Source organism: Solea senegalensis, linkage group LG13, assembly GCF_019176455.1.
Source record: "Solea senegalensis isolate Sse05_10M linkage group LG13, IFAPA_SoseM_1, whole genome shotgun sequence".
Taxonomy (NCBI): domain Eukaryota; kingdom Metazoa; phylum Chordata; class Actinopteri; order Pleuronectiformes; family Soleidae; genus Solea; species Solea senegalensis.
Window position 1 is genome coordinate 9604790 of NC_058033.1, and position 24101 is coordinate 9628890.

At 41.5% G+C, this 24101-nt stretch overlaps 2 protein-coding genes across 2 annotated transcripts; both read right to left on the minus strand.

Moving 5' to 3' along the window:
* Positions 1-3371: 3371 nt before the first annotated feature.
* On the minus strand, positions 3372-13799 carry exoc3l2a (exocyst complex component 3-like 2a). The gene is made up of 13 exons (XM_044042930.1): positions 13613-13799; positions 10881-11445; positions 10084-10301; positions 8756-9503; positions 8565-8679; positions 8373-8483; positions 8163-8263; positions 7957-8067; positions 7733-7868; positions 7226-7348; positions 6991-7146; positions 5701-5822; positions 3372-4574 (listed from the first exon to the last, which is right to left on the minus strand). Exons 2-13 carry the CDS (start codon positions 11417-11419, stop codon positions 4256-4258), a joined length of 2799 nt encoding a protein of 932 aa, XP_043898865.1. The 5' UTR covers positions 11420-11445; positions 13613-13799; the 3' UTR covers positions 3372-4255.
* A 1514-nt stretch (positions 13800-15313) lies between these two features.
* On the minus strand, positions 15314-23215 carry ppp1r14aa (protein phosphatase 1, regulatory (inhibitor) subunit 14Aa). The gene is made up of 4 exons (XM_044041286.1): positions 22651-23215; positions 19644-19724; positions 19336-19368; positions 15314-17005 (listed from the first exon to the last, which is right to left on the minus strand). The coding sequence occupies exons 1-4, from the start codon at positions 22846-22848 to the stop codon at positions 16811-16813; spliced, it is 507 nt and encodes a 168-aa protein (XP_043897221.1). The 5' UTR covers positions 22849-23215; the 3' UTR covers positions 15314-16810.
* Between the last annotated feature and the right edge of the window lie 886 nt (positions 23216-24101).

The following is a 24101-nucleotide window of genomic DNA, read 5'->3' on the forward strand; positions in this document are numbered from 1 at the left end:
GCTCACCTTTGTGCTTTGTCCTGTTTGGAGAGGTTCTATTCATACTTTATTTACTTCTTAGCCTGATTGTATTAATGTTATTATTAGTAGAGGCAGCTAAATGTAGCAGTTAAAACAAAACCGCCTGTTGTACATGATGTGTTCTACTGTCACAATGATTTGCACTGATTTTGTGAAATGTGTGTTACTGTCTCAAGAAATGTGTCATTCAATTTTGGTTTAAGGAAGAGAAGGGAAATTGCAATAAATCAGAATCACACATCACAGATCACAAAGGCACCCTAGTATAGTGACACAATCACATCATGACAAAAGCACATTGTTCCAGCCATTGTGTTCATGTGTTTCTGTGACCCAGACAGTGAAAAACCTCTACATTAATGATACTTTCTAGGCAAACCAAAACCAGTAGGCTACAGGGAAGAATCTACATTTATTTATTTTCAAGCTAAGACCCAGTCTTTAAACAAACTACAAAAAGACCACAAACTGGATCAATATTCTCACCCACTACCATCTGCACTTTCTAACATTCCCACATTGATATCTTACCTCTCGAGTAGCAGCTAAATCTCACATCTTACATGTTGGGAAGTACTCATATCTCTACTTATTTCTCGATGTAACCACATTCAGTTTATGTTTTGTTGATGCTAAAGCCTGTGTAAGGGTGCAGAATGTAGTAAATGATTGAGTGGGTGTTTTCTCCTCATTATTGTGATGAATTATACCAGGCTAAAGAGCGGGAGCCATTTTGAAACATCACACAGTGGTGCATTCAAGGACGCCGTGTCATCCCAGTGTTGATAGTTCTCTTTGTATGAAAATAATCCAGACACACTAACACGCATTTGACAGTGATTTAAATTATCCTTTTTTTTAGAAAAATAAATATTTGTATTATATCTTTATTTTTTTAAAATATTTTAGGAAAGCGTAATGTTTTTTTTTTAAAATAAATACATTGCAGCTCAAAAAGTTGTTTTCACTTAAAGTGAATTGTCAATGAAATTCTTTGTTGTTGTCCACACACACAGGCCGAGTTAAAAGTCGAAGAAATTCTTAAGTCAGGTTGGATATGAAAGTTATTCAATGCTGAAGAAGGGTTGTTATGTACTTTCAGTTGGCCTAATGCTTGGTTATTATCTATTGGGAAAATATTCCAGATAACTGGTGTGTACTGTGTAGTTATGAACACAGATTTCTAGGCTGAATCAAAAGTGGAGGAAAAAATGCCTAGACTGAACAAGGTCCGGTGCTCAACGCTGACCCGGAAGAAGTGCAGCCTCTCAGCCATATCACAGTATTTGAAATACGTTCATACTTAGATATAGGCAAAACAAACCGAAGAAAAGAGTGGGACCCTAAAAGGTGCATGACAGTGTGAACAAAGACAGGGGATGGCTTGCTTCCGAAAACAAACAGCAAATACAACCAGATGGATTTTCCATCGCAGAGCTGTGTTAATGAGAGGAAGCAAGGGAGTGCTTCCCTGGGATTGCATTGTGATACTGTCGACCGCTCCACCTCCAGCAACTTGATCGAGGGAAACCTCTAAGAGTTTGGCCCTCATCTCGACGTGCCCTTTCTCGGTCAGAGATGGTAATCCCCGCTTGGGAATATCTGGAAAATAGCCATCGAGTATCCGCCTTCGGCATGCTACAAGAGAGGATGTCTGATAATGCTCTCACATATATTGTATATATGGCTCTGAAGCCTCACTGCCAAACTTTTAGTCGATGCCAACTGCTTTCAGCACGCTTCCCGTGCTGTGCGGCAAATTCGTGGAACTTAGTAAAAATAAAAACAAGTGCACAGTGCAACCCTCGGTCAAAGATATCTGAGGGCCTATTGTTGGTGGGCGGTAAACAGTTTGAAGACATATTGAAGAGGTTGTTGTTGGTTTTTTTTAGACATATACGCTTCCTTCCCCTGTCGTGCATTCCCAAGAACATACCAAGTTTGATCTTTTTGAGCCATAAATCAGACGTGTCAACAACAGGAAGGTGTCGTTGAAACGCTCACCTCGCACTTTTTCGTTTTTTAACATGTGCACAAGTACTTATGCGCAAAACGAAACATGGCAACATGCGCATGTGACTTCTAAGACCAATGTCCCAAGAGGATTACAGTAGATATGTTTCTATAAAAGCAGGATTGCAGCACAACAATAATAACATAGGTGAAGCACATTCTATTTAATATTTTAGCTTTCATTACAAAATACAGAGATTTTGCGTTCCCACTAGCCACACAGCAGAGAGAAATGTACGTTTGAAGGGATTGCATGCGGTTGATGATTTCAATGAATGATAATCTGCAAAGCTAGTCATTATGCAACAGGAAGTACAACTTCAGCAACAAACATTTTAATTATCACAAAGCTTTCAGGGTGTGGTCTACACTTGCTATATTCTGACATTTATTTGACAAATTATCAGTGGCCTCTCTCTAGGGCCTTACTGTGGCCATTGTGGTCACTGCAAACCCCAACATGCATGAAGGGTGCGAGGGCCCATTCAGTGCCGCTTGCAGCCCTAATATTTTGTATATTTTTACAAATATGTTTTGTATGCGATGCTATTTAATTTGAGGATTGTGCTTATGTATTGAACATACAAAAAAACAGGTCAGGGTTTCATATGTCACTGATCAAATTAACCAGACTTTAGTTTAGTTACCCTCTTTTATGTGTTACTGTTACTTTATGTATCCAAACACCACCTGTAAATTCCCAGAAGATCATAAACATGCTTATAATTCAGCATTTCAAATAAACCAGCTGGGCATTTGGTTGGTGTGCAGATCGGCCAACTGCGGAGCTGCCTTAGATTGTTTTGAGAAGCTCACAAGCCGCTCAGATTTGAAAAACCTTCACTCGTAGCAGCAGAAGGGAAGTTCCCTCCTAGTGCATAACGTAAACTTGGCTCCAATAAAAGCATCCGTTGGCACCTCAGTGGACAACAGGAAATCTTTGTTTATTAAAAAACATCCCGTTGTTGGTCTCGGGGTGTGTATATGTGTGGATATTCTAGCCATGGTGGAGCCCCACACTTCAGGATCTTGGTTGACTGAAAAAAAGCTGCCACATCCTTAGGATAAACAACAATGGCATAAAGCATGTGTGTGTATACAGTATGTCCTCACAGCATTAGTTCTGCGTCAGATCCTCTGACCCTTGTCTGTGAGGTATGTGTTGTTTAACATAGTTCTAGACTTAGTGTCGGACATGCCCAACATTCACGGGCGCCGACACTTCAAGTTAGAAGTGGGCACAATCAAACAATTCCTTGACAAGCATGCTCTTTCTGATCTCCGGCTGGAACGCAGAATACAATGCAAATACACAAACAGCAACAAAAGGTGCTCAGTCCGTTTAATCGACCCAGTCAATGGGTTTTTATTACGTTTCCAGCGACAGATCCACTTCATTCACAGTCAAAGTTCAACACATTTACATTTACATACACTATTGCCTCACATAAGTATGAACTATATACCAGAGAGTGGGTATTCAAATATATATATGGTTGGGTAAATGAAGTTCTAGGGTGAGCTCAGTCAGGAAGACTACTCTGTTGCATGCTTCATACTTACTGTTTTCATCTCTTCTAAGCTATCCAGTACAAATGTACTGGATAGTCTTTTCAAATATGTTGTTGCTTTCCGCTTTATTTCCTTTGCTTTCCTTGTACGCACCCTCCTTCCCATCGCCATCAAATCTTATCTGATTTATCATTCTTCAACCTGATTCTCATCGCATCAGGGGATTTCCCTTTAAGCAGACGCGCTCAGGTTTGATATCTTCCCCCATTGTGTCCAAAACAGAATCTTCAAAGACTATGAGCACATTATTCATATCAATCTGTAATAAATTCATTTTTATTTACTAGTCCCTATTGATTGAAATACATGTTAAACACTCATCTTAGATCATATTGCATTGCATTTGCTAGCAGTTGTTTCTGCAGGAATGAAAAAAGACCGAAAAGTTTCATTTTAAGAATACTTTCCTCTATCTGTTTAGATCAAAATGAGCTATCACAAGATGCAGTCTGTGTCATATTTAAAAAAAATGGAGAAATGTGAAAAGTGAGTAAGTGAGCGTGTACAGTACGAGCAGTACCTGAGGTCACGTTTCCTTAAATGGCATGGGTACAATATTTGGTACAGTTTTAGGTCAAGGTGCATGTACATCTCATCAGTGTCGTCACAGCACAACGTGTGACTGCTCTCCTACCACAGACACCATCAACTAGTCGTCTCTGTGAAATTTATTCATGTCCTCTACATTCTCGACTGGCTGAGGCACTGCATTCCTGGCACTCGCGGTCCTGCGGTTTCGCCTTGGGCGGTGCTCTGAGAACCAGTTGGAGATGGTCATGGCAAGGCGGAGGAGGCCCAGGTTGATGCAGTGCACCTCTGAGGCGAGAGGGATGTCAGAAAACAGTGCGTGGTCCCGGCACATGAGGGCACTTCTGCATTCAAAGTCTTTGACAATGTTGAGGATCTCCTGACGCTCCGCCTGCCGCATCATCCCTCGTACATTCAGAAGGGTGGAGATGTGCTTCTTCCTGTGCAGAGGAAGGATATCAGAGAGAGGATGAGGGGAAGCGAGGCAGACGGGTTTTTAATGAGAGCTGTGTCGGTTTGGTGTCATCGACAGCACGACTTTGAGTAATAGTTGTGTCTCTCTGAGTCACAGCATCTGTTACTGGTAATGAACAGACGGTTTTGTGTCACCGAACCTCGGGAGACAGACTTTTCCATAACTGTCCCCTCCCTGTGGAAAATTCCTCCTCAAACTGTGACTGCACCGACTGTTTTACCATTAAAAAACACCTCAAAATCTGCTTTTGATCAATGATTTGTATTGTGTTTGTATTTTTAGGTTTGAGCATTGTTAATTACTGCCTTCATGAGTCTGCCATGTTGCTACAATAACCCGGAGAGGACAAAACTAAGGGATGGAGCAGGTTGGGAGGACTGAGATGTTTTCCCAAGTAGTCACAGGCTATGGGTGAACTCTGCTGCCTTTAAATAAAGAACCCAGACACCTCAAGGAAGACCGGCGACTTTGATCTCCCAAAATACCAACAGAGGGGGGATGCCATGCAGTAAACAAAAAGGATGAGTCAAGCAGTGAGTTAGCATGTCTCTATGTCTAAACTGCTATGTTTTGCCCTCCTCTTCCACAGCTCTCCCTCTTGGAGAGGCACCACTCTGTCTCCTGCAGGGTGGCAGGAACAGGAAGTACTCGGCAGCAGCTTCCTGTCTGCTCCGGGGAGGGTAATGCGTCACATGCGGTTGTAGGTTGCCAACCGTCACCTGAGTCTCAGTTTGTGCATAAACAGCCTGGGCGGCGGGGTCACCACCAACCCCATTCCCCCTGAGGCCTCTCAGCCTCATCCATTCTCAAAGCATACCAGCACTCCTCTCCGAAAATAGCAAAGTTAATGTAGATATGTTTCCGCGCTCCTTTTCCTTGTTTTGATCCATTGTGACACACACACAAAAACACATAGTCTTATTATATTTGCTTTGTTTGGGCCGAGAGCCAAAAACAGCAAAGCTGAATGTGTAGCAGTAAGCATAAAATAATATACCACCTTTGGGGGTTCAGTGCAGATATATCTGTTTTAGACACTTCCTGGTTGCAACAAAAACATTCCAGCACTGTTCATGCGTTAAAGCCCTCACCGTATATCTGGGAACTCTTTCACCAACACAGCAACCTCCATCTGAATGGAGGGAGTGTCCTCCAGCAGAATGATGTCAGCAAGGTGGCAAATGATGCTGTCTAACCAGGATGAGTTTGATTCCTGGAGGAAAGACAACAAAAAATATGTAAATGCACAGTAGGTCATTTCTGCCACCGTGGATCACACAGGTAAAACAATCAAAAAAAATCTAATGAAAAGTCTCCTGAAGCAGCGTGGGATCATGGGAATTGTTTCCCATGATCGAGGTTTGCCCCTGTCTTGTAGTCCGATATTATAATGAAGAAAAGTTAAATATTATATATTTAATTTTCATGCAACCTAATTTAACTATTTATTACATCCAAAAGGAGCATAAACATATTCCCTGGGCTGTTTTTTAGAATTAGTTTTTTTTACTAATGTGTGGAAAAGTCACTGCACTAGCTGCGTATTATCAATGTTTATACTAATGGCCTCTTCCACAAATTCTGAGAGGAAACACTAGATTAATACCTCCAAATGTCAGAGGCCAAACACTTTAGGTGATTTACTGGGTGAATAACAAAACTCCACCTCTGTTTTTCTAGGTCCTGTTTTTCCTTCATACGCTCAGGAAAAAGAAAGCTGAATTCTTTGGCTCCGCATTCACTAAAAATAACGACGTCTGTTGCAGAAAACCATTAAAAACTAATTTGCCCCGCAACCCCAAGTTCCCAGAGACACTTCATCTCACTCCTCAGTGAAAAAGGCCACCAAGGCCATCAGTGAGCCACATCAAAGCCAGCCAGCTGACAGGAACAGGAAGTTCCCTCTGAACACAGCGGCTTCCTGTTGTCAGCCGAGGTGACGGACACTTGTTTGAACTCACACACACAAAGGGGGCAAATGCCACACTGACAGGCCAAGTTGTTTTACACCCTCTTCCCCTCCGATGGTAAGTGCTAACGTAAGCCTGCGCCATCCATCTCCATCTCACTGACGGCAGCCATTTTTCAGAGCTCACTCCTGTATCAACACTGTCTGAGTTATTCCTGACATAGGAAGTTTGAGGGTCAGGATGCATTCACAGCCACCAGGCTCCAAGTTCGCTCTTTGCCAGCTCCGCTCACCATTTTTTCACACAATCAGCATTTTGGAATCATTTATCATATTCGGAGTCTCCTGATAAAGAACGATTAGCGCTGTCAGGGAACCAGATCACGTCCTTTGTGGGCAAAGTCCGTAAACATGTGTCATCTCTGACGACAATACCTGATTTATTACGTTTTTGTGTGAGGACCAGACTCACCAGATCTCTAAAGAGTCCTTTCAGCTGTTTGGCCTCATCTTGCAGGCGGAAGGCCATCCTCTTCCTCATCTTGGAAGATGTGCAGATGACCCGTCCCCGCATGATGGCTCGCACATACTCGACCAGCACCCGTCGGTGCACCTCACCCACCAACGTCTGTCGGTAACACATCACTGTTAATCTCTGACTGTCTACATATGACCTGCATTTTACTAAAACTAATCACAGATGTTACCTGGTATGGTGGAAAGTCCATTCGTCTGAATTTCTTGAAGTGCTGTTTAATGCTGCTTTCAATGGCCTCAAAGGCCTCGGTGTTATTCAACCATTTTCTTTTTATTAGTTTGTCAAAGAAAGGCTGAAATGACAGATCAAGATTTCATCAAATGAGAGTACATAAAGTACATCTATTCATGTCCTGACTCAAAAAAGTTGAAACAAATCGATTGTAATTAGGACTTTCTTTTTACTTTTCTGGATTGATTTCAATTCAAAAATGTTTAGTTGTTAAATTATAATGTTATATTTGTGAAAATTAGATCAGCAAATATTTCTACATCTGTCTATAATAATAAGAAATTATCTAATCAATCTTGACAAATGAACTGAATCTCATTCTGTGTCATTTTTCAATGAATAGTTTAAACTGCTTTAGGTGAGCCACGATATACATATACAGTATGTGTGTCTTATTTATGGGACACCAGCTTTAAGGATTGACACTTGCTTAAGTTTGACTCACTCTGATGTGCTCAAACAGTCTGTCAGTCAGCACCCTCACTGACTGGTTGATGATCCTGTCCAAAGAGGAGTTGGCTCTCTGTGCTGACTCCTCGCTTCCCTGTGGGTCACACTGCCTGCAGCGCTCCACAAAGGATCTGGAGGACACACGGGAGAGAAATGATGTCATGTATGAAAAGCCTGGCACGATTTATTTGAATAAAAATGTGAAGTGTAACTGCTAACCTGAGAGGAGGGCAGCAGTTGACCAGAGCTATGGTCCTGGAAACATATCCGTCCCCTCGGTCTCCAAATTCTGCCTGAGTCTCATGAAACATCTCCACCTTCCTTTGGAAACTGAAAAGTAAAGGAAAGTTCTATTAAATTTGTTACCATTTGTCAGTTTTTGGCTGAATATTTCCCTGTTTTTCTTCCTGAAAGCAGGTACTCACTTGTAGAGAAATTCAGCCAATCCAGTCACACAACAGCGAGCCACTCTCGCACCTAGAAACTGGTTCACAGATGTTGATTTGTCCAAATCCACTTTTAGCCTCTGGAATTGTGAGAGACAAGTGATCGGAAAACACTTGTTAAAATAGCAATTTTCCAAGATCTCATTTACTAGAAATAGTCACATTAGTAGAAATGTGACCTAAAAGTACCTGGATGACAGAGCGTGCCAGGTGTGACTGATATTCCTCTATGTGCAGAGTCTGAGCCCATCGCCTCTCTTCGTCATCTAGAACCTGAATGAGCTCTGTTGTCACCTTATCCTGGAAATCATGGCAGAGAAAATTAAATACATCTGCTGTCCACATTTTCAGAGACACAGTGAAACATTGAATTTTACTTACACTGACAATACTGATGCAGTCCTGTTCCAGCCTGTCCACAGTGTCTTGAAGGAGAATAGGTTCCAGAGGGGCATAGTTGATAGGTGTGGTTGTGCCAATGGTTCCCAGGACATCCCTGGTGGAACGTGATTAATTGTTAGTAAACCAGTTCAGTGTTGAGGTTATTATACTGTAGCATGAGCGCATCCTACCTGTTGTAGATGTTGTAGAACCAGTCCAGCAGTGAATAGACATCTGTAATCTGCAGCGGGCCACTGGTAATAGTCTGAAGACGTTTGGCCACAGCTCGATGATAACTTTCCAAGTACACCTGGAAGGCAGAAAACTCCTCTGGGTAAATGGACACAGCATTCCTCCTTGCTGCATCCAGATCATCCACCATGCGGCTCCTCAGGCGCTCCAGGTATGAGGCTAGTTGTCCTGCCTGGGTATCCACCTGATGAGGCAGGCTCCAGTCTGCAGCCTCTGCCACAGCCTGTCTCCACTTAATCTTCAGACGCCGGGGACGCTGGCTGGGCTGGACGTGTGGGTCTTCTTCTGATGGCTTGGTTGCCTCTCTCAGGGCCCAAGCGGCATCAGTATGCTCCTCCTGTTGGATCACCAGCACCACAAGCCCAAGGTTGGGACCAGCACTGGGCTGCCGAAGGGACTCTCGCACTACATCCCACATTTCCTTCTGTAGGGCCTCATACAGGAGCTCCACATCCTTTGCCTTCCGTCGGCCTGAGTCCAGTGTTGCATTGGTGCTGAGAGCGTCATCAAAGGATGCGGATGAAAAGGGCATCGTGCCAGGTGGAGTACTTGGGAGTGTGGGAGTGAGGGTTGGAGAAGCAGGGGTTGGCAGGTGTGACAGCAGCTCACACTCTCGCTCCAACTCCTGAATGTGTGTGTCTGCCAGGAGAAGGTCCCTGTGGTTGACCAGATGTAGGATCTCCAGCACTGAGGGGAGCAGGAAGACACACATATTTTTATGTTAATGTGCAACATTCACAAAATGCAGAACTGAATGAGAATAATTGAGAATAAGTACTTTTGCATGTGCCTGACTGACAAATTGGGTTATTTGTCGCTCATTCTGGCAACTGTTCTATTGTAAGTCAGGTTCCCTGTGGAGTCAGTGAATGGCGGCCTGGTTGAATGCCTATCCGAAGGAACCTGGAGTAGGAGGAAGTAAGTTCATTTCCTCATTTGACAACCTACTGTTGATGTCAGTAAGTGACTCAGGGATCTGGGAATTAGGTCTTATTGGAGACCTTGGTAGAAACTCCAGTTGAGGCTTTACCAGGTATAATAAACTCATACAAGAAAATTATTTGAGGTTTCATCAATATATAAAGGCCAAGCCACCATTTTTATCAGAGGGATGCCTTCAACGCACAATTAAAGTGACAGAAACATGTTTACCAATGGATCCAACTTGTTGAGCCACTCCCCCTTTTTGCAAGAAATCAGTCAACGGGGCACTAAACACTGTTGGACCTCCTATAGAACCGCCCGTTTGTGATCTGCATTTTATTACCTGAGAGAGGCTCTCTTTTTTTCACCACCGGCTCCTCCTCATCTGTTTCCTCATCAGTCTCTTGGGAGGCCTTGTCTGACAGGGAATCCCTCTTCAGCTTGCCCAAACTGACCATCCTGAGGAAGGACGACCGTCTGGAGGCCTCCGCCTCACTGACTGCGCTCAGGTCCCCACAGGGTAGACTTTCCCTGCGCTCCTCCTTACGTCGACCTGTAATGCTGCACAACAGCCACAGAAGCAGCAAAGAACGTCAGTGACAGCCACTCGCAAGGAGCTTGAATTCTGATTCCTGACCGCGTGATTGGCATGAGCACATACAGTATGAACAGGGAATGTTACTTAGTCGCAGGCCTGCCCTGACTGCTGTTAAAAATAGTTCCATTCACTTACCACTGTTACGTACACGCCATGTAATTGGGAAACAAAAGAGGTTCCGTAGATCAACAGATTGTTATGGCACATTGCATAACTCGGCAGGAAAAACAACAGACTATACAGTATGTTGTTGTTTTACTGGCCAGCGACAGTGTGACAAGTGATTTTCCATTTTTACCGTTACATTTTCGAGTTTGATGCATCAAAAGCATAGAAATCAACTGTTCTATACATGTCATAGGAAGGCTTTTAGAACATTGCAATGTTGCATCAATCAGTATCCAAACAAATGATTAATCTAATGAAATACTAATGACTAATGACTGTATAGACTCTACATGTAAACAAGATTGTTTTACTCTTTGCAAACAATCCATTATTAAATCAGCTTCGAACACATTCCTCCTCCCCACCCCCCTTACCGAAGCAGGGTCATAATTCCCTCTGATCCACTGCGTAGCCTTTTCTTTTTCTCCCTCTCTGTGGGGAGTGTTTTTGAGTCTCCGGGGCTGTAGTGGGGGTAGCTGCCTCCCCACATGCTGCGTCCTGAGATGCGAAGCCCCTTCCCCAGTTTTCCAAGGGTTTTGATGGGTGACACTCCACAGATCCGCTCCAGGGTCCCTCTCAGGGGTCTCCCTTTAGGGTTCCCAGCACCGTGCTTCTCTGCATTCACCTCATTTTCCTCCTCCTCTCCGTCACGAGAGGTCCTGAACTGGTGATTACCTTTGAACTTCCCCATGATGAGCCCTATTTCGCCTTCGTTCTTCTCACCCTCATCCAGGTCCACATCCTCAAAGGGATTCAGATTCTTGTTCAAATCCTTCAGGTCATTCAGATCCTTCAGATCGTTGAGCTCATTCAAGTCCCTGAGGTCCACCCGGGGCAGGATCAGTTCTCCGTTTGCTCTCGGGAATTCGTGGCAGCTCTTGGACCTCCCTGGGAGCTTCTTTAGAATGGGCATGGTTGCAAGTGAGATTTAAAAAGAAACTGAAACACAAGAACAATGGTTATGAGTGTTTAGTTGTAAAATTCAATAAAGAATCAAGATTTTGTCAAAGCAGCTGCTTGAATGTGAGAATTAGATCAGCTAAACATCATTTATTTTGTTTATTATTTACCCAAATGTTGCCTTTATTTTTAATGGGATAAACCTTTTGCAGTATTGATGATATTTAATGAACACAACATAGATTACTACATCACTCGTTATATCAGCACGTGGACAGTTTGTATAAGCAGAATCAAAAACATCCTTTCAGCTTATGTAATATCCTTCACTAAACAAATGAGGAAATATGTATTGAACGCATTGTTGCATTTACATGCGCAGCACTGCAGCCTTACATAAATATTGTATCACTTCTAAACAAACACTTGTGTCACTCAGGTCAGGAAAAGGTTGACATGCAGCTTGTTGAGAAGAACCGACGTGTGAGTGACAGGACCGGTGTTTAAAGTGAGAGATTGACCATTTTGTCACAGTATTCTAAACAATTCATTCCTCATCTAAAACCTTTTTTAATTTCCAGATATACTTGGGTTAGAGAAAGTGTTTGTACATGCAGTTACTTTCAGTCACTTACAGTAACTCTCCTCTAAGTGTCAGGGGAAGATGATGCAGGGAATCAGACCGGATTCTGTGTAGTTCTGTCAGGCTTCGGCAGCGTGATGCACATTATTTCCTAAAGCAATAGTTCCTGTGAAATTCCTTATTTGGGTCACTGTCCTCTTTCATTCGGCCCAGCAAGAAATGAAAGCACTATCCACAGGGACATCCCAAGTATTTTAATGGCCCTAAAAATGATTTGTTCATGGCCCAAAACCACCCAATTACACAAACCTACTCTTGACTACAAAGACACAAACAACTATAATTAACTATTGCAAGATGCATCCAACACTTGAGCAATAGCATATTGTCAGGGAGACAAAAGAGAGGGTTTTTATAACAAAAAAAACCCGTATCATTGGGTGATTCAGACTGCTGAAGCCTCATCAGCTATAAGTGCATCTTTAAAGAACTCCACAAGGATTGAGGATTTTATCCCTCCCCGTCTCCAAGTGTAATCCCATTAGGAAGGAATCATTCCACAGCCAGCGTGGAGGGGAAGAAAAACTGCTTTAAGTGTACACAAGGGCATGTGAGTATTGTTTTCACAAGATACTTATGAAAGTATAAACCTTTATTGCTGTTGGACACTATTGCTCACAATTTTTTTACACTCAATAAACTGTGAATTGTTGTTTGTCTCTGTATGTTTGTCCTGTGATGGACTGGCGACCTGTCCAGGGTTTACCCCGCCTTTTGCCCTATGTCTGCTCCAGTGGATCTAAAAACGTGTTTGTTTGTTTGTTTTTTTTAATATAACTCACATTAATTTTCTCTGTCTAAGGTGCTCACCTTTCACCTCCACTCCCATTTGTATCTGAATTTAAAACGAAAGGATATTGAGTGTGTGTAACTGAAGTAATTAAGTAATTAATGTACTCACAAAGACATGACTCACAAGCCTAGAGTATAATGAACCAGATCTTTATCTAGTACATAAAGTCCACGTTATTTGGTAATGATGTTACTTTGGAAAATAACCATGAGAGCTATACAGAGCCATGTATATTAACTTAACTTTTACGCAACAAAAATGCTTTTGAAACATCCATTTATTGTGCTTTTTTCTTTTTTTTACTATCTAACTAAATGTAACTTGTACTATTTGATCAGATTCTCACAAAAGCTAAGTGCAGGAATACTGTTAAATAGGCTGTTAAAAATTGATGATTCCCTCTGAAGGAAAACCTTTTCTTGAGAGAATAAAAGGTGGCATAAAGACAGCAGAGATCAGTGAAGATGTTTCATCAATATGCAACAGTTCTCACACTAAACACTAAACTCAAACCATGGGTGGTGGTGTGCAGCTCGCATACTGTAAATGTGATTTTGCTCACGAGAACATCACTAAGTCAAAGGATGTAATTTCCTTGATTACAGGTCAAACCACACAGGTTTCACAGAATCTATCAGTTTCCAACATGAATTGACAATGCAGCAAAGTGAGAGACACACATTATGGATAAAAAAAAGAGAGAGAAGAAAATGATCACATACAAATGCAGAGAAAACACTAGTGATGCGAACGCTGAGGATGAGACTCACCTGATGCGATGAATGCAAGTGTCTCAGTACAATGTCATCCTGGAGCGTGCTGGCTGAGCTGGCTGCCAGGCTGTAAAGTGTGTGAGTGTGTGCGAGAGACTGATGAGTGTGAGAGCGTGTCTGAAAGTACTTGGTGACTCAAGAGAGCAATGTGGCTGCCTGTGGTTTCCTGACGGGCTCTATTGTGGTGGAAGGTGATATGTTTTCCTGAGGAAAGGCCCGTCCCGTCCTTTCTCCCCCTCCTACGCCACTGACCCTCTGTCCCCACCTCCCCAACGCCCCCCGGCCCTCCATCCCCAACCAACCCCACACACACACACACACACACACACCCGCACCCCTGGGATCCTTCCAACTGCACTAATTGCATTAACTGTACACCAAGGGAAGAGAAGAGTTGAGCAGAGCTTTCACCAGCAGTGCTTTATGTTTTCATCGGCTCTTAACACAGCGTGTCTACATGGACATTGGGCCCTGACCTGTTTCTATTCCGAAGTTCACGATGAACGGCACTATGAGGATGATCCAGTGTCAATGGCCTTGAGTGCAAATTCCATTCGTACGCCATCTGCAGCGCACTTTTCCTCAGAGGAAGAGCTTAAGTGGACTGACCTGAGCTGAAGTGACAATCAACACACTGCTGCTGCCTCATTGTCTTTGGTTAAACGCTGGACTTCAAGGTCACTGCGGCCATGCCATGGCTCTAATGTCACATAAAGAACAGAGCGGCTGGAGGACATAACAGTTGAAGGATTGATGAGAGGAGTGTGTGTGCGCACGCGTGTGTATTTAAAAAACAACAAAGTGTCATGTCAAAAGAAACCCCATGGCAAACATGACCTATGGCTCCCTCCTGCCACCCAGTGTACAGTTTGGGGCAGGACAGGAGGTAGTCGACTGTTAAGACATGACATAATTGGGCAGTTAACGCCATAATCATCCACACTTACAGCCACTATATTAGGTACAGTTAAAGGCACTTGTGAAAGCAAATATCTGACCTGCTGGACTTCAAATGACTTTGGGCTAGTCTGACTTTCATACACTTCTGATCTACTGGGATTTTCACACATAATCAGATCTAGAGATTACAGCAAATGGTCCAAAAGAGAAAAACTATCCCATGACTATCCCAGAGTTCAGAGGAGAATAGCCAGAATGATTCAGAATAATAGAAAGGCAACGATAACTGAACTAACAAGTTGTTAGAACCAAGAGAAGATGTACATATTGCGTACATGCTTCTTAACATGAGCTCAAATTGTTGGACCTAATTTTTCCAAATGTAAAAAATAAGGCTGCAATGATTATTCAATTATTAATAAATTACTAAAATTAATCGTCAATTGTTTTTAATTCATCGCAAGAATGTTTTTTTAATAATTACAACAAGATTTGATTTTTCAGCTTCTTAAATGTTAATATTTTCTGGATTCTTTTCTTCATATAACAAATAAATCATTAAAACTGAAAAATGTTGGTTTGTGGACAAAGCAAGACATTTGAGAAGATCATCATTTCCATCTCCAATAATCGAGAAAATAATTTCTAATTTCTAATTTCTAAATCTAAAACCGTAAATTATTGAAGACAGCTACAGGGCTTTTTGATTACTTTGTATACTTCTTAAAATACATAGATGAGCCAAATGCATGCGTTAATACATTTTCTACAGAAAATATTACAGTACAACCAAAAATTTAATTGCAACAATAAATTGTTTATTTCTGTATAAGACAACAACACCTTTGTAACCTAAACTCCATCAAACTAAACTAAAATACATGAGGTTATATTTTGTGTGGTGCTGATGGTGGTTACTAGTTAGGTACAATACTAGACTTGTGCATTTCTATTAACAACTCTACATTGTTTTGCTCATGCTAAACAGTATATAGTCTAGAAGAGTGACACCACTCATGTCTTATCAATAATATATGTCCGTCAGGTAACAGTCTGTTAGCTTAGCATCAGGACGAAAACTGCCAAACAAGCCTAATAAAATTGCCCTAATAGAAAATATAACTTCACTAATTAATGTTTGATGAACCCTCACAAATAAACAGAACTGCTAGCTGTGGTTCTAAAGAAGATAATGTGTCGACTGTCGATTTTTACCAGGAGAAATAATATTTTCAGTATGATTATCAATGAGGTAAGCTAATGGACAAGGGGACAAAAAATTGGGCTTTTAACCAGAAGGTTGTCGTTGGTTTAAATCGCAGGTCAAGGGCCGGGTGCCTTTGTACATGTTTACTACTTTCATGTAAAAATGATGGTTTACATGCACAGGTCAAATTTACGATCACTAATTGGTGCAGAAATAACTCATTCTAATAAAGAGAAAAGTTGCTAGGAGACCAGAGGGGACTAAATAATACTTACGAATATGTCACACGTAAGCTGCATTTCACGCACAGCAACCAAATGGGCATAGAAGTGTAAAAATTGATAAAAAAAGATTTCCATTTGAATAAAAGTGCCAAACCAGAGCAACCAAACACACTGTTTATATTACTCTTTTGGCAGAAATTAAAAATACTCATATCTAAGTGTATAAAACACTTTCAGATATAAATCGTTTGGTTTTCAGTCTCCAGATGAGACTTTTACAGCCACTTTAGACAAGAGCCATGATTTATGGAGGACACTATTTGACCACACAATGGCAGCCTGAATGGATGAGTCGTTCGAAGCTTATTAAAAGGTTATTGACAATGTTATTATTGCAAATGAAGAAGAAGGGTGGTTCAGTCCACATAACCTGATGCATAAACAAAAGAGGAAGGAGGAAGAATTGGCAGAGAGAGTGGAAGAGACTTTACGCCCTTTTTGGCATGTTAAGGCCACCGTAGGTCCCCCAGTGCACTTGGGAAAGGGAGATTTGAGCGATGGAGTCCTCTCTCTCTCTCCCGCTCGCTCTGCAGTCTCATGTCACTGAATCTTACATACTGGACCTTTAATTATCGAGTTCCCCATGTTTTGTACACTGGTCAATGTTGAATAATGCTTTTACTATGGTTTATTTTTCTGAAGATAAGTAACATTAGTAGTAGAGAACTCTCTCTTCCCTACTGCTCCATGAACGAGAACTGCTGTCTAGTCCTCGTAGTAAAAACAGTTTGGACCCCCCCGACTTTAGGAGACAGATATCAAAATGGTACTGATCTTCTGTGTGTGTGTGTGTGTGTGTGAGGGTCAGAGGGTCTGGTTTTTGCCTCGAGTGTGGTGGTGGTGGTGGTAGTGGTGATGGTGCTGTTGTGGGTTGTTGAAGTGGTACGGCTCGTGGCGATAGTGGCTGTGACAGATGACCGGATGCTCAATGCCTTTGCTCTGCAGCTCGTCCTGCTTGTGAACGCCCTCCAGCTTCCCCATCAGCTCGTAGATGAAGGTCTGCAGAAGAGCACAGGGCGTCACAGGGATCCAACAAACCTTTTAAACTTGTCATAAAGTAACTCCACAATGTTTACATTTTTATCAGACGTTACAGAAATATACACTGTGGTGTCAACACTTTTCAGAAAAAACACCAATGCTGGGTGTATCCCACTAAAATCAAATATCAGTTCCATCATTATTATGTTAACTATTATTGCTTTTATTGTATTATCTATATATTCTCAGAATTTTAAATATCTTATATCCCTATATTTTGTATTTCAGGTCAGGTTTGGTCAACTGTTGTCATTTTAAATGCGCCATCTATAAATTTTGTTTTCAGCTGATCCCACTGTCGCTAGAAAACCTCAACTGAGGGCCAAATCTAAATATATCTGGAACTAAAAACAATCCCCACCGGATCCTTTATTTACTCCTGTTTGAGTGATATTTGCTGCGGTTCCAAATAGTCCAGCTGCATTTTATATTCTTTAATAAAAATCTTTAGGGAGTTTGAATGGTCAAACCAGCCAGAGTGTGAGTTTTACCTGACCTACATTGTCTGTAAATCTAAATCCTGCACAAAAAAGGTATATATTTTTTCCACAATATTATATCATATGCAGAATTTAGGCCATTAAACACAATAATAGTTCCTAGAGGAGCTAAGAAGCTATGATTAAAAGGAAAATACTGTAGTCACAATTCACAAATATCAGTTTCTTGAGTACTACTTTATGTGGAAAACATCTGGCCACTTTCACCATTAATAACACAAAAGACATTGTAAAACAAACAGCAATCACCACGTTGAATAGTGAACTGCACCAAGCAGATTCAGCGTTAAGTCATTTTCCACCCTGTTTGTTTCAGAAGGATTTACAGTCTCGTGTCCAAAGATGGAAGACATCCCAGAACAGTCCCAGAAGACTTAACTCCAAGGCCAAGTGGAGGAAGTTCCCACTCTGTGTACTATGCTGTGTTACGACATTATTGATGGATTCACGTGCAGCACAGCACACAGATGTGGTGCACTATGTCAAAAGAACAAGAAGTGGTGAGCAAAAACAAAACACAATGTCTCAAACAAATACTGACCCGGGCATTTGTTGACGGGTTGCCAAATGAAGTTTCGGACTCCTCCATCTTAGACCCAGAAGCTCCTCCTTTCTTTAACCAACTACTATGATGTTTTTAATATTTTGCAATCTTCTAAATTCTATTGGATTCATTTTATTCTGGTCTTTCCTCTTCCGGACCGCCACAGAGTTGTAGTGCTAGGTCTGTTTGGCAGCATCTTGGGTTGCCAAATTCTTCAGATGTGACCAAAATCTGGCAAAACCAGCACCATTGTGAACCACCCACAGCCTTGTTTTCATGATATTAATATAAGTTGAAGGGAAGGAACGCAGGCAGAAAATACATCGCCAACCCACAGTGCCAAGCGTGGCGGGTATGGCAACCACCTTATATACAGTATACAAGACTGCAAAAATGTAAATAAAAATTTTAGGCGAGTCATGTTCGGGCTGTTTGTTTCTTCTTTTCGGAGGATTACGTCTTTGGGTAAGATTCAGTCACTGAATACAAATTGCAAAGCAATGGTGACATTGTCAGACATGGAGGCAGCTGCTGCTGCTGCTGTCTTCCGCCACAAGGGGGCGCATATGGCTAAAAGGAACCCTTTTGTCCTAATGTCATGAGAAGTGTCACAATGTAATCCCTGACAATGATACAATGACAGAATGATGAGTGTGACAGACACTGGGTCACAAACAGTCAGGAAACAATTGGGGGTTATCCAGGTAACAGTCATCATCAGAGCACATGCGTGTCTTTAAAGTGTTTAGTCAAATACGCATTGGTTTTTTCCCTAATTCAAGAATTAATAAAGATTGGGGTTTTTTTTACATCCAAGTGCCTCAAACACCTTTCTTTTGTACTGTCACTAATACTTAAATGACTCTCTCTTAAGGTCAAGGCTGATTATTGTTTCTTATTTTTGGCATAATTATGTATAATACTACCCTGCATTTACATTGTTAGTATAGTTTAAGGCCAGACTTGTTAAAAAATAATGACAAAGCAAACCCATCCTCTCTTATGACCTAGATCTAGTCAGGAGCTGCCTGCTCCTTTGCCTGTTTGCCTGTCTGACGAGAACACAGTGTCCAGAGAGACTCGTTTTTCTGAGCCTTCACAGTGGAAAAGAAAAGGAAATGGAACACAGAGAGTCATTGTTGAGGTATGTGGGGGAGACTGTGGACTCCACAAATACACATCTGCATATTTAACGTGCATGTAAACTGGATCATCTCGGAATGTGTAAGTTAAAAAAAACATACCTCTGTATTGTTACTGCACTTCTGAAGAAGCTCCTGTTCGTTTAAAAAAAAAAACAGAAGTGTTGTAAGAAGCCAGTCAAGCGATCATCATTTACTATCTAATATTCCACTAAAAAAACACCTTGTGATACTTCAGTATCATATTAACAGTTTCAATTAACATGTTTGATTTATTCTCTGAGCAAAATCGGTGCATCCTGCTGCGACCGTGTTTCTGTGAACAATTATCAATTATCTTTTACAATGCTAAATTATTTTTATTTCATGATCAGGGGCTCATACACTTTGACTGATGTGGTCTTATTTACCTGTAACTTTTTCACTCTCTCCTCATCGTTAGGCAGGTCAATCAAGTCATCAATGTTCACCTCCTCTGGCATGTCAGCCTCCTGAAGTACACACACACACACACATATACACACAGATCACCATACAACATTCTCCTCATACAGTCCCACTTCAGTCTTCTGTGGTTTTCCCCGACAATACATGAAAAGCAACAAAACTTCAGTGTCACACAAACATTAACCATGAAATAAAGTTTGTATTGATTGATAAAACAGCTTTAGAATGCACATTGAGAAAAGCACTTGAAACTTAGTGGTAGTAGCATTTGAAACTTATTTATTGAATATATATGCCATTTAATCACTGTGACAGGTCCTGTGGTTAACATTGGGGTCTGTCTGTAAAAACGAGGAGATGGATTCGGCAACAACACTGCATGTGCATATCTATTACTTCATGATTCATAACAATAATTAATTCATATCAGTGAAGCATATGTTGAATGGTACTCAAACACTCACACTCTTCTCTTTTGACTGTTCCAGGGTGCTCTGTTCCCAAAGAGGCTCCCATGGTAAATGGTCTGTATTTATATAGCACTTTTCTAATCTTGATGACCACTCCGGGAATCAAACGTACAACCTTCAAGTAGATGGGAACAAATGCTTACTTAAAATTCTGTGTAATTCTATGTAATATGTATTCATAAAAAAATGCAGGTAATTGTCTGGAAGTGCTGGTAATCAGTGACACAGTATCATTTGTAACCGCATCATCTAGTGACTAAATGCTCATTTTAGTGCATTTCAACAAAATTCAAAATTTAGTCACCATTTCAGTATATTTCAGCATATTTTTCAGTAATGGTTCAAACAAATATTAAAGAGAAACTCATAAACCTCTGTAGCCTGCTCCTTCTCTGCAGCAGACTACACTGAAACTCCCAACCACAACTGTTACTGGTGGTGGAGTTGCATTGTGGGTAATGCAGTTCCAAGTTTGGACAAGGAAGAAAAATGTTAAAAAAAAGTTAGATGTTATCTCACATGTCTGACAGTCACATGTTGGAATGCATAAACTGACTTCAGTAGCCAAGTGCTCACTGAGTTATGGCTAAAACCGGGAAACCTTAAAAATCTTCAAATAAAAAAAACAAATCATTTAAAGTCAAATTTATTCCTCACATTTACCAAAAATAACATTTTTAATCACTTGGAACCGGCTGAACCCACTGCACATGGCATCTTTTGTGGGTTTAAGCTCTTATGAGCAACAATGCTCGGGTCGTACAGAAAAAAGGGGCCTGCTATGTGCGAACAAACGGTCATTGTACTGCTGCTGAGTGAAGGGACGCGCGTCTCACAGCCTTCCACACCAACGCACTGTACTGTAGTGTGTGGAATTACAGCTCCACCGCCCACCGGGTTCATGTCATTCTCTCTCTTACTCAAAAACTATTACCTCAATATCATATTCTTCAATACTGATACAAGTACAATAAACACTGACCAGCGACAACAGCTGCCTGTTTTTTATTGTTTTTTCAGTTACAGAGATTAATAAAAAATAGAATAATTCAACCTAACATTATCCAGGATACAGTTTGGATGAGTGCAATTAAAATAATTATCTTGATATCAGGGGCATTTTGTTCTCAGAAACTTGATTAATTGCACCAAGTGTGGCCATATGTTTTCCTCCAAAAGTTGGCAGTGCAGATACGAAATGCAGAACAAAGGTAATATTGTAAGTAAATGTTACCGTTAGTTGAGCAATCTTTTGTCTGTTCGTAAAAGGTTCCTCCATTAATATACGATTTACATAGTTACAGCAGCAAAGACAGTAAAGATAAAGGTAATAAATAATAGACATGTATTTCCACATTATGTGAAAGTAAAATATAGAAAGATATTAATGACACAACTATAAAAGGTTAAAATAGAATGTACATTATAGACAGTTACCTTAATATCTACAGCATAAACAAGGATTAAACATGAGATATTGTATACTGTATGTATTGTATTGAATATTGCACTTATATTATAAAAGTATATTACATTGCATGTGCTGAGAGAGCCATCTAAGAGCTGCAGGCTGTTGATTTAATATTTAAAACAGCAATTAATGAAGGAGATCCAGGATGGTGATGGAAATGGTCGTGTTTAAAGCCAGACGTACTATATTCTTGTGTTGAGCTGAGAACACCAAGAACTTTGTATACAATCCTGTAAATATCTTAATATTTGGTGATGGATAGAGTAGTCTATAAATAAGAGTTGTGTGTAATATAGGAATGGGGTCGGTACATACAGTATAAGTTTATACTTATTCTGCCTACTCCTTTTCAAACATGTGAATGTTGCACAATAAACTATGACTAAGATTATAAAAGGAAATTCAATATTTCAATATCTGACAGTCTCTGACTTGCTAAATTCAATTATGAATCAATATTTATCAAACTTCTTTTAACACGGCACAATCCTGCACTGAACAGTATGTCCAAAAGGTCTCTTCTTGTCCTACGTCTCCCCCCCTGAGAGACATACAGTACAGTAGGGCTCAGATGAACTTTTTACCTCCTCCAGGGACATAAAGGGGCCACAGCCTCCTCTGGCTCCTCTGGCTCAGGCCCACACTGTCCATGTAAGGCAGTAACCTTCATCACATGCATGCTCTCACTTTGAGAGGACAGCAGGACAACAGGACAACAGGACAGGAGGAAGCAGCACATCTGCAGGATCCCTGTCCTTGTAAGGAGAGTCATGTTGTCCCACCTCTGCTCTCCATTCAACACATCATTCATCATCATCATCACAGGAGGCCTGAGCTCCAGCACTGCAGAGGCAGCCTTGTTTCGTGCGTCATGATACTTTCATTTTTGCTTTTAACCTCATTTCTGCTAGAATATTTATTTTTTTAACATAATAAAATATTGTTTTAGGTTGTTTTTTGCTCCAATAAAGTGGGTCACAGAAGAAACCAGAGCACAGCTTCGCCCCCTCCTCTCTCGCCACCACTCACCTGTCCCGCGTACAGTGCGTCCAGACGCTCGTCGATCCACTTCTCCACGTCCAGTCTCCTCTGCAGCTCCTTCCTGTTGTACTTGACGGTGACGCGCGCGTGTCTCTTGGAGATCTGACACCCGTGGTCCTGAAACGAGTCCAAATCCGAAGTGGAGTCGCTCGCCTCGGGCGTCGTCTCTGTCCGGTCTTCTGCCATGTCTGCACCACTGGACGAGTCGGACTGGTTTGTGTCTGTCTCTCAGGCGCAGGAGGGGAGAGAGGAGAGAGGACAGGGAGGCGACGACAGCGCAGACTGGCTGCAGAAGTTTCTTCCCTCTGCTGATGTTTATTTTTACTGATAAACTCTCCACCTGAGATCTCTAATATCGGATATCTTGTCAGCCGCCAACTTGACGTGTGATGAAGCGCCTCAAACTTAGGCTCAAACTGTATCAGGTTTTCTCTTGTTATCTCTCACTGATCTGCAAATGTAAACTGAGACAGCAGTGTGTGTTTATAGAGCGCGAGGCCAGTGCAGGGAGTACACACAGCTGATGAGACGTTACAGCTGTAGGTGTGTGTGAGGCAGCTGAGGAGCAGAGGTTCTCCCTTTTCACATGTTTTAGCAGAAGCATCAACACATTAATCTGGGGCGGATTATGCTCCAGTGGAGCCCTGGGCACAGACTGGAAAAGGGCCCCGCTCCACACGCCACCCATCATGCACAAATCAGCAGTGGTACGAAAGTGCCACAAAAGAAAAATTAGGTTTAAAAAAATAAAGATATTTTGGTTGGCATGTAAGGCAGTGTTTCTCAATCCTGGTCCACTGCACCCACTGCATGTTTTAGATGTTTCCCGCTCCATCACACCTGATTCGAATCGTCAGCCCCTCAACAGAAAGTCTGGTAAGGACTCATTGATTTGAATCAGGTGTGTTGGAGGAGGGAAACATCTGAAACATGTGGGTCCAGAGGAGCAGGATTGAGAAACCATGATTTAAGGAATCCCACAGATTCTACCACTAGCTACGTGTACTTGATGTCAGGCAACACCTGGCTAATAATAATAATAATAATAATAATAATAATAATATGATTGAGGGACCATATCAGACATATCACATATATTAACCTTTGTTATTTGACTGAGGGCCCCTTCAAGACATCAGGGGTGGATATCATAGCCTAAGGGGCCTAGAAAGACATCACATAATAAACCAGTGTTATTTGGCTTCAGGGTCCCATTAAATTCCAGGATAGTAGCGCAGAGGCTTGGGCTTCTGGACACCAGCTGTCAATCCCACTGGTGTTCATGCGTATGCGCCTTGCTTTATCATCAGGTTTCTAAATGGGCAGACAATTGTTTACAGACTTCCATTCAACCAGACTTCAACAGAGTCGCCCCCTGGTGGCTATTCAGTATATTATTACTTTCAGGTTGGACTCATCCGGCATACTTGAAGACTACA

Bases quoted from the DNA above. Each gene is read 5' to 3' on its own strand.
- exoc3l2a (XM_044042930.1), bottom strand. From the start codon at position 11,419: ATGCCCATTCTAAAGAAGCTCCCAGGGAGGTCCAAGAGCTGCCACGAA. The intron at 5,823-6,990 runs GTGAGTCTGGTC...TCTTTCCTCCAG, and splicing joins AAGGACTCTTTAGAGATCTG to GAATCAAACTCATCCTGGTT. The intron at 4,575-5,700 runs GTGAGGGCTTTA...TCCTCTGCACAG, and splicing joins AAAGAGTTCCCAGATATACG to GAAGAAGCACATCTCCACCC.
- ppp1r14aa (XM_044041286.1), bottom strand. From the start codon at position 22,848: ATGGCAGAAGACCGGACAGAGACGACGCCCGAGGCGAGCGACTCCACT. The intron at 19,725-22,650 runs GTGAGTGGTGGC...TGTGTACTTCAG, and splicing joins ACGCACTGTACGCGGGACAG to GAGGCTGACATGCCAGAGGA. The intron at 17,006-19,335 runs GTATGTTTTTTT...GCTCTTCTGCAG, and splicing joins AGTGCAGTAACAATACAGAG to ACCTTCATCTACGAGCTGAT.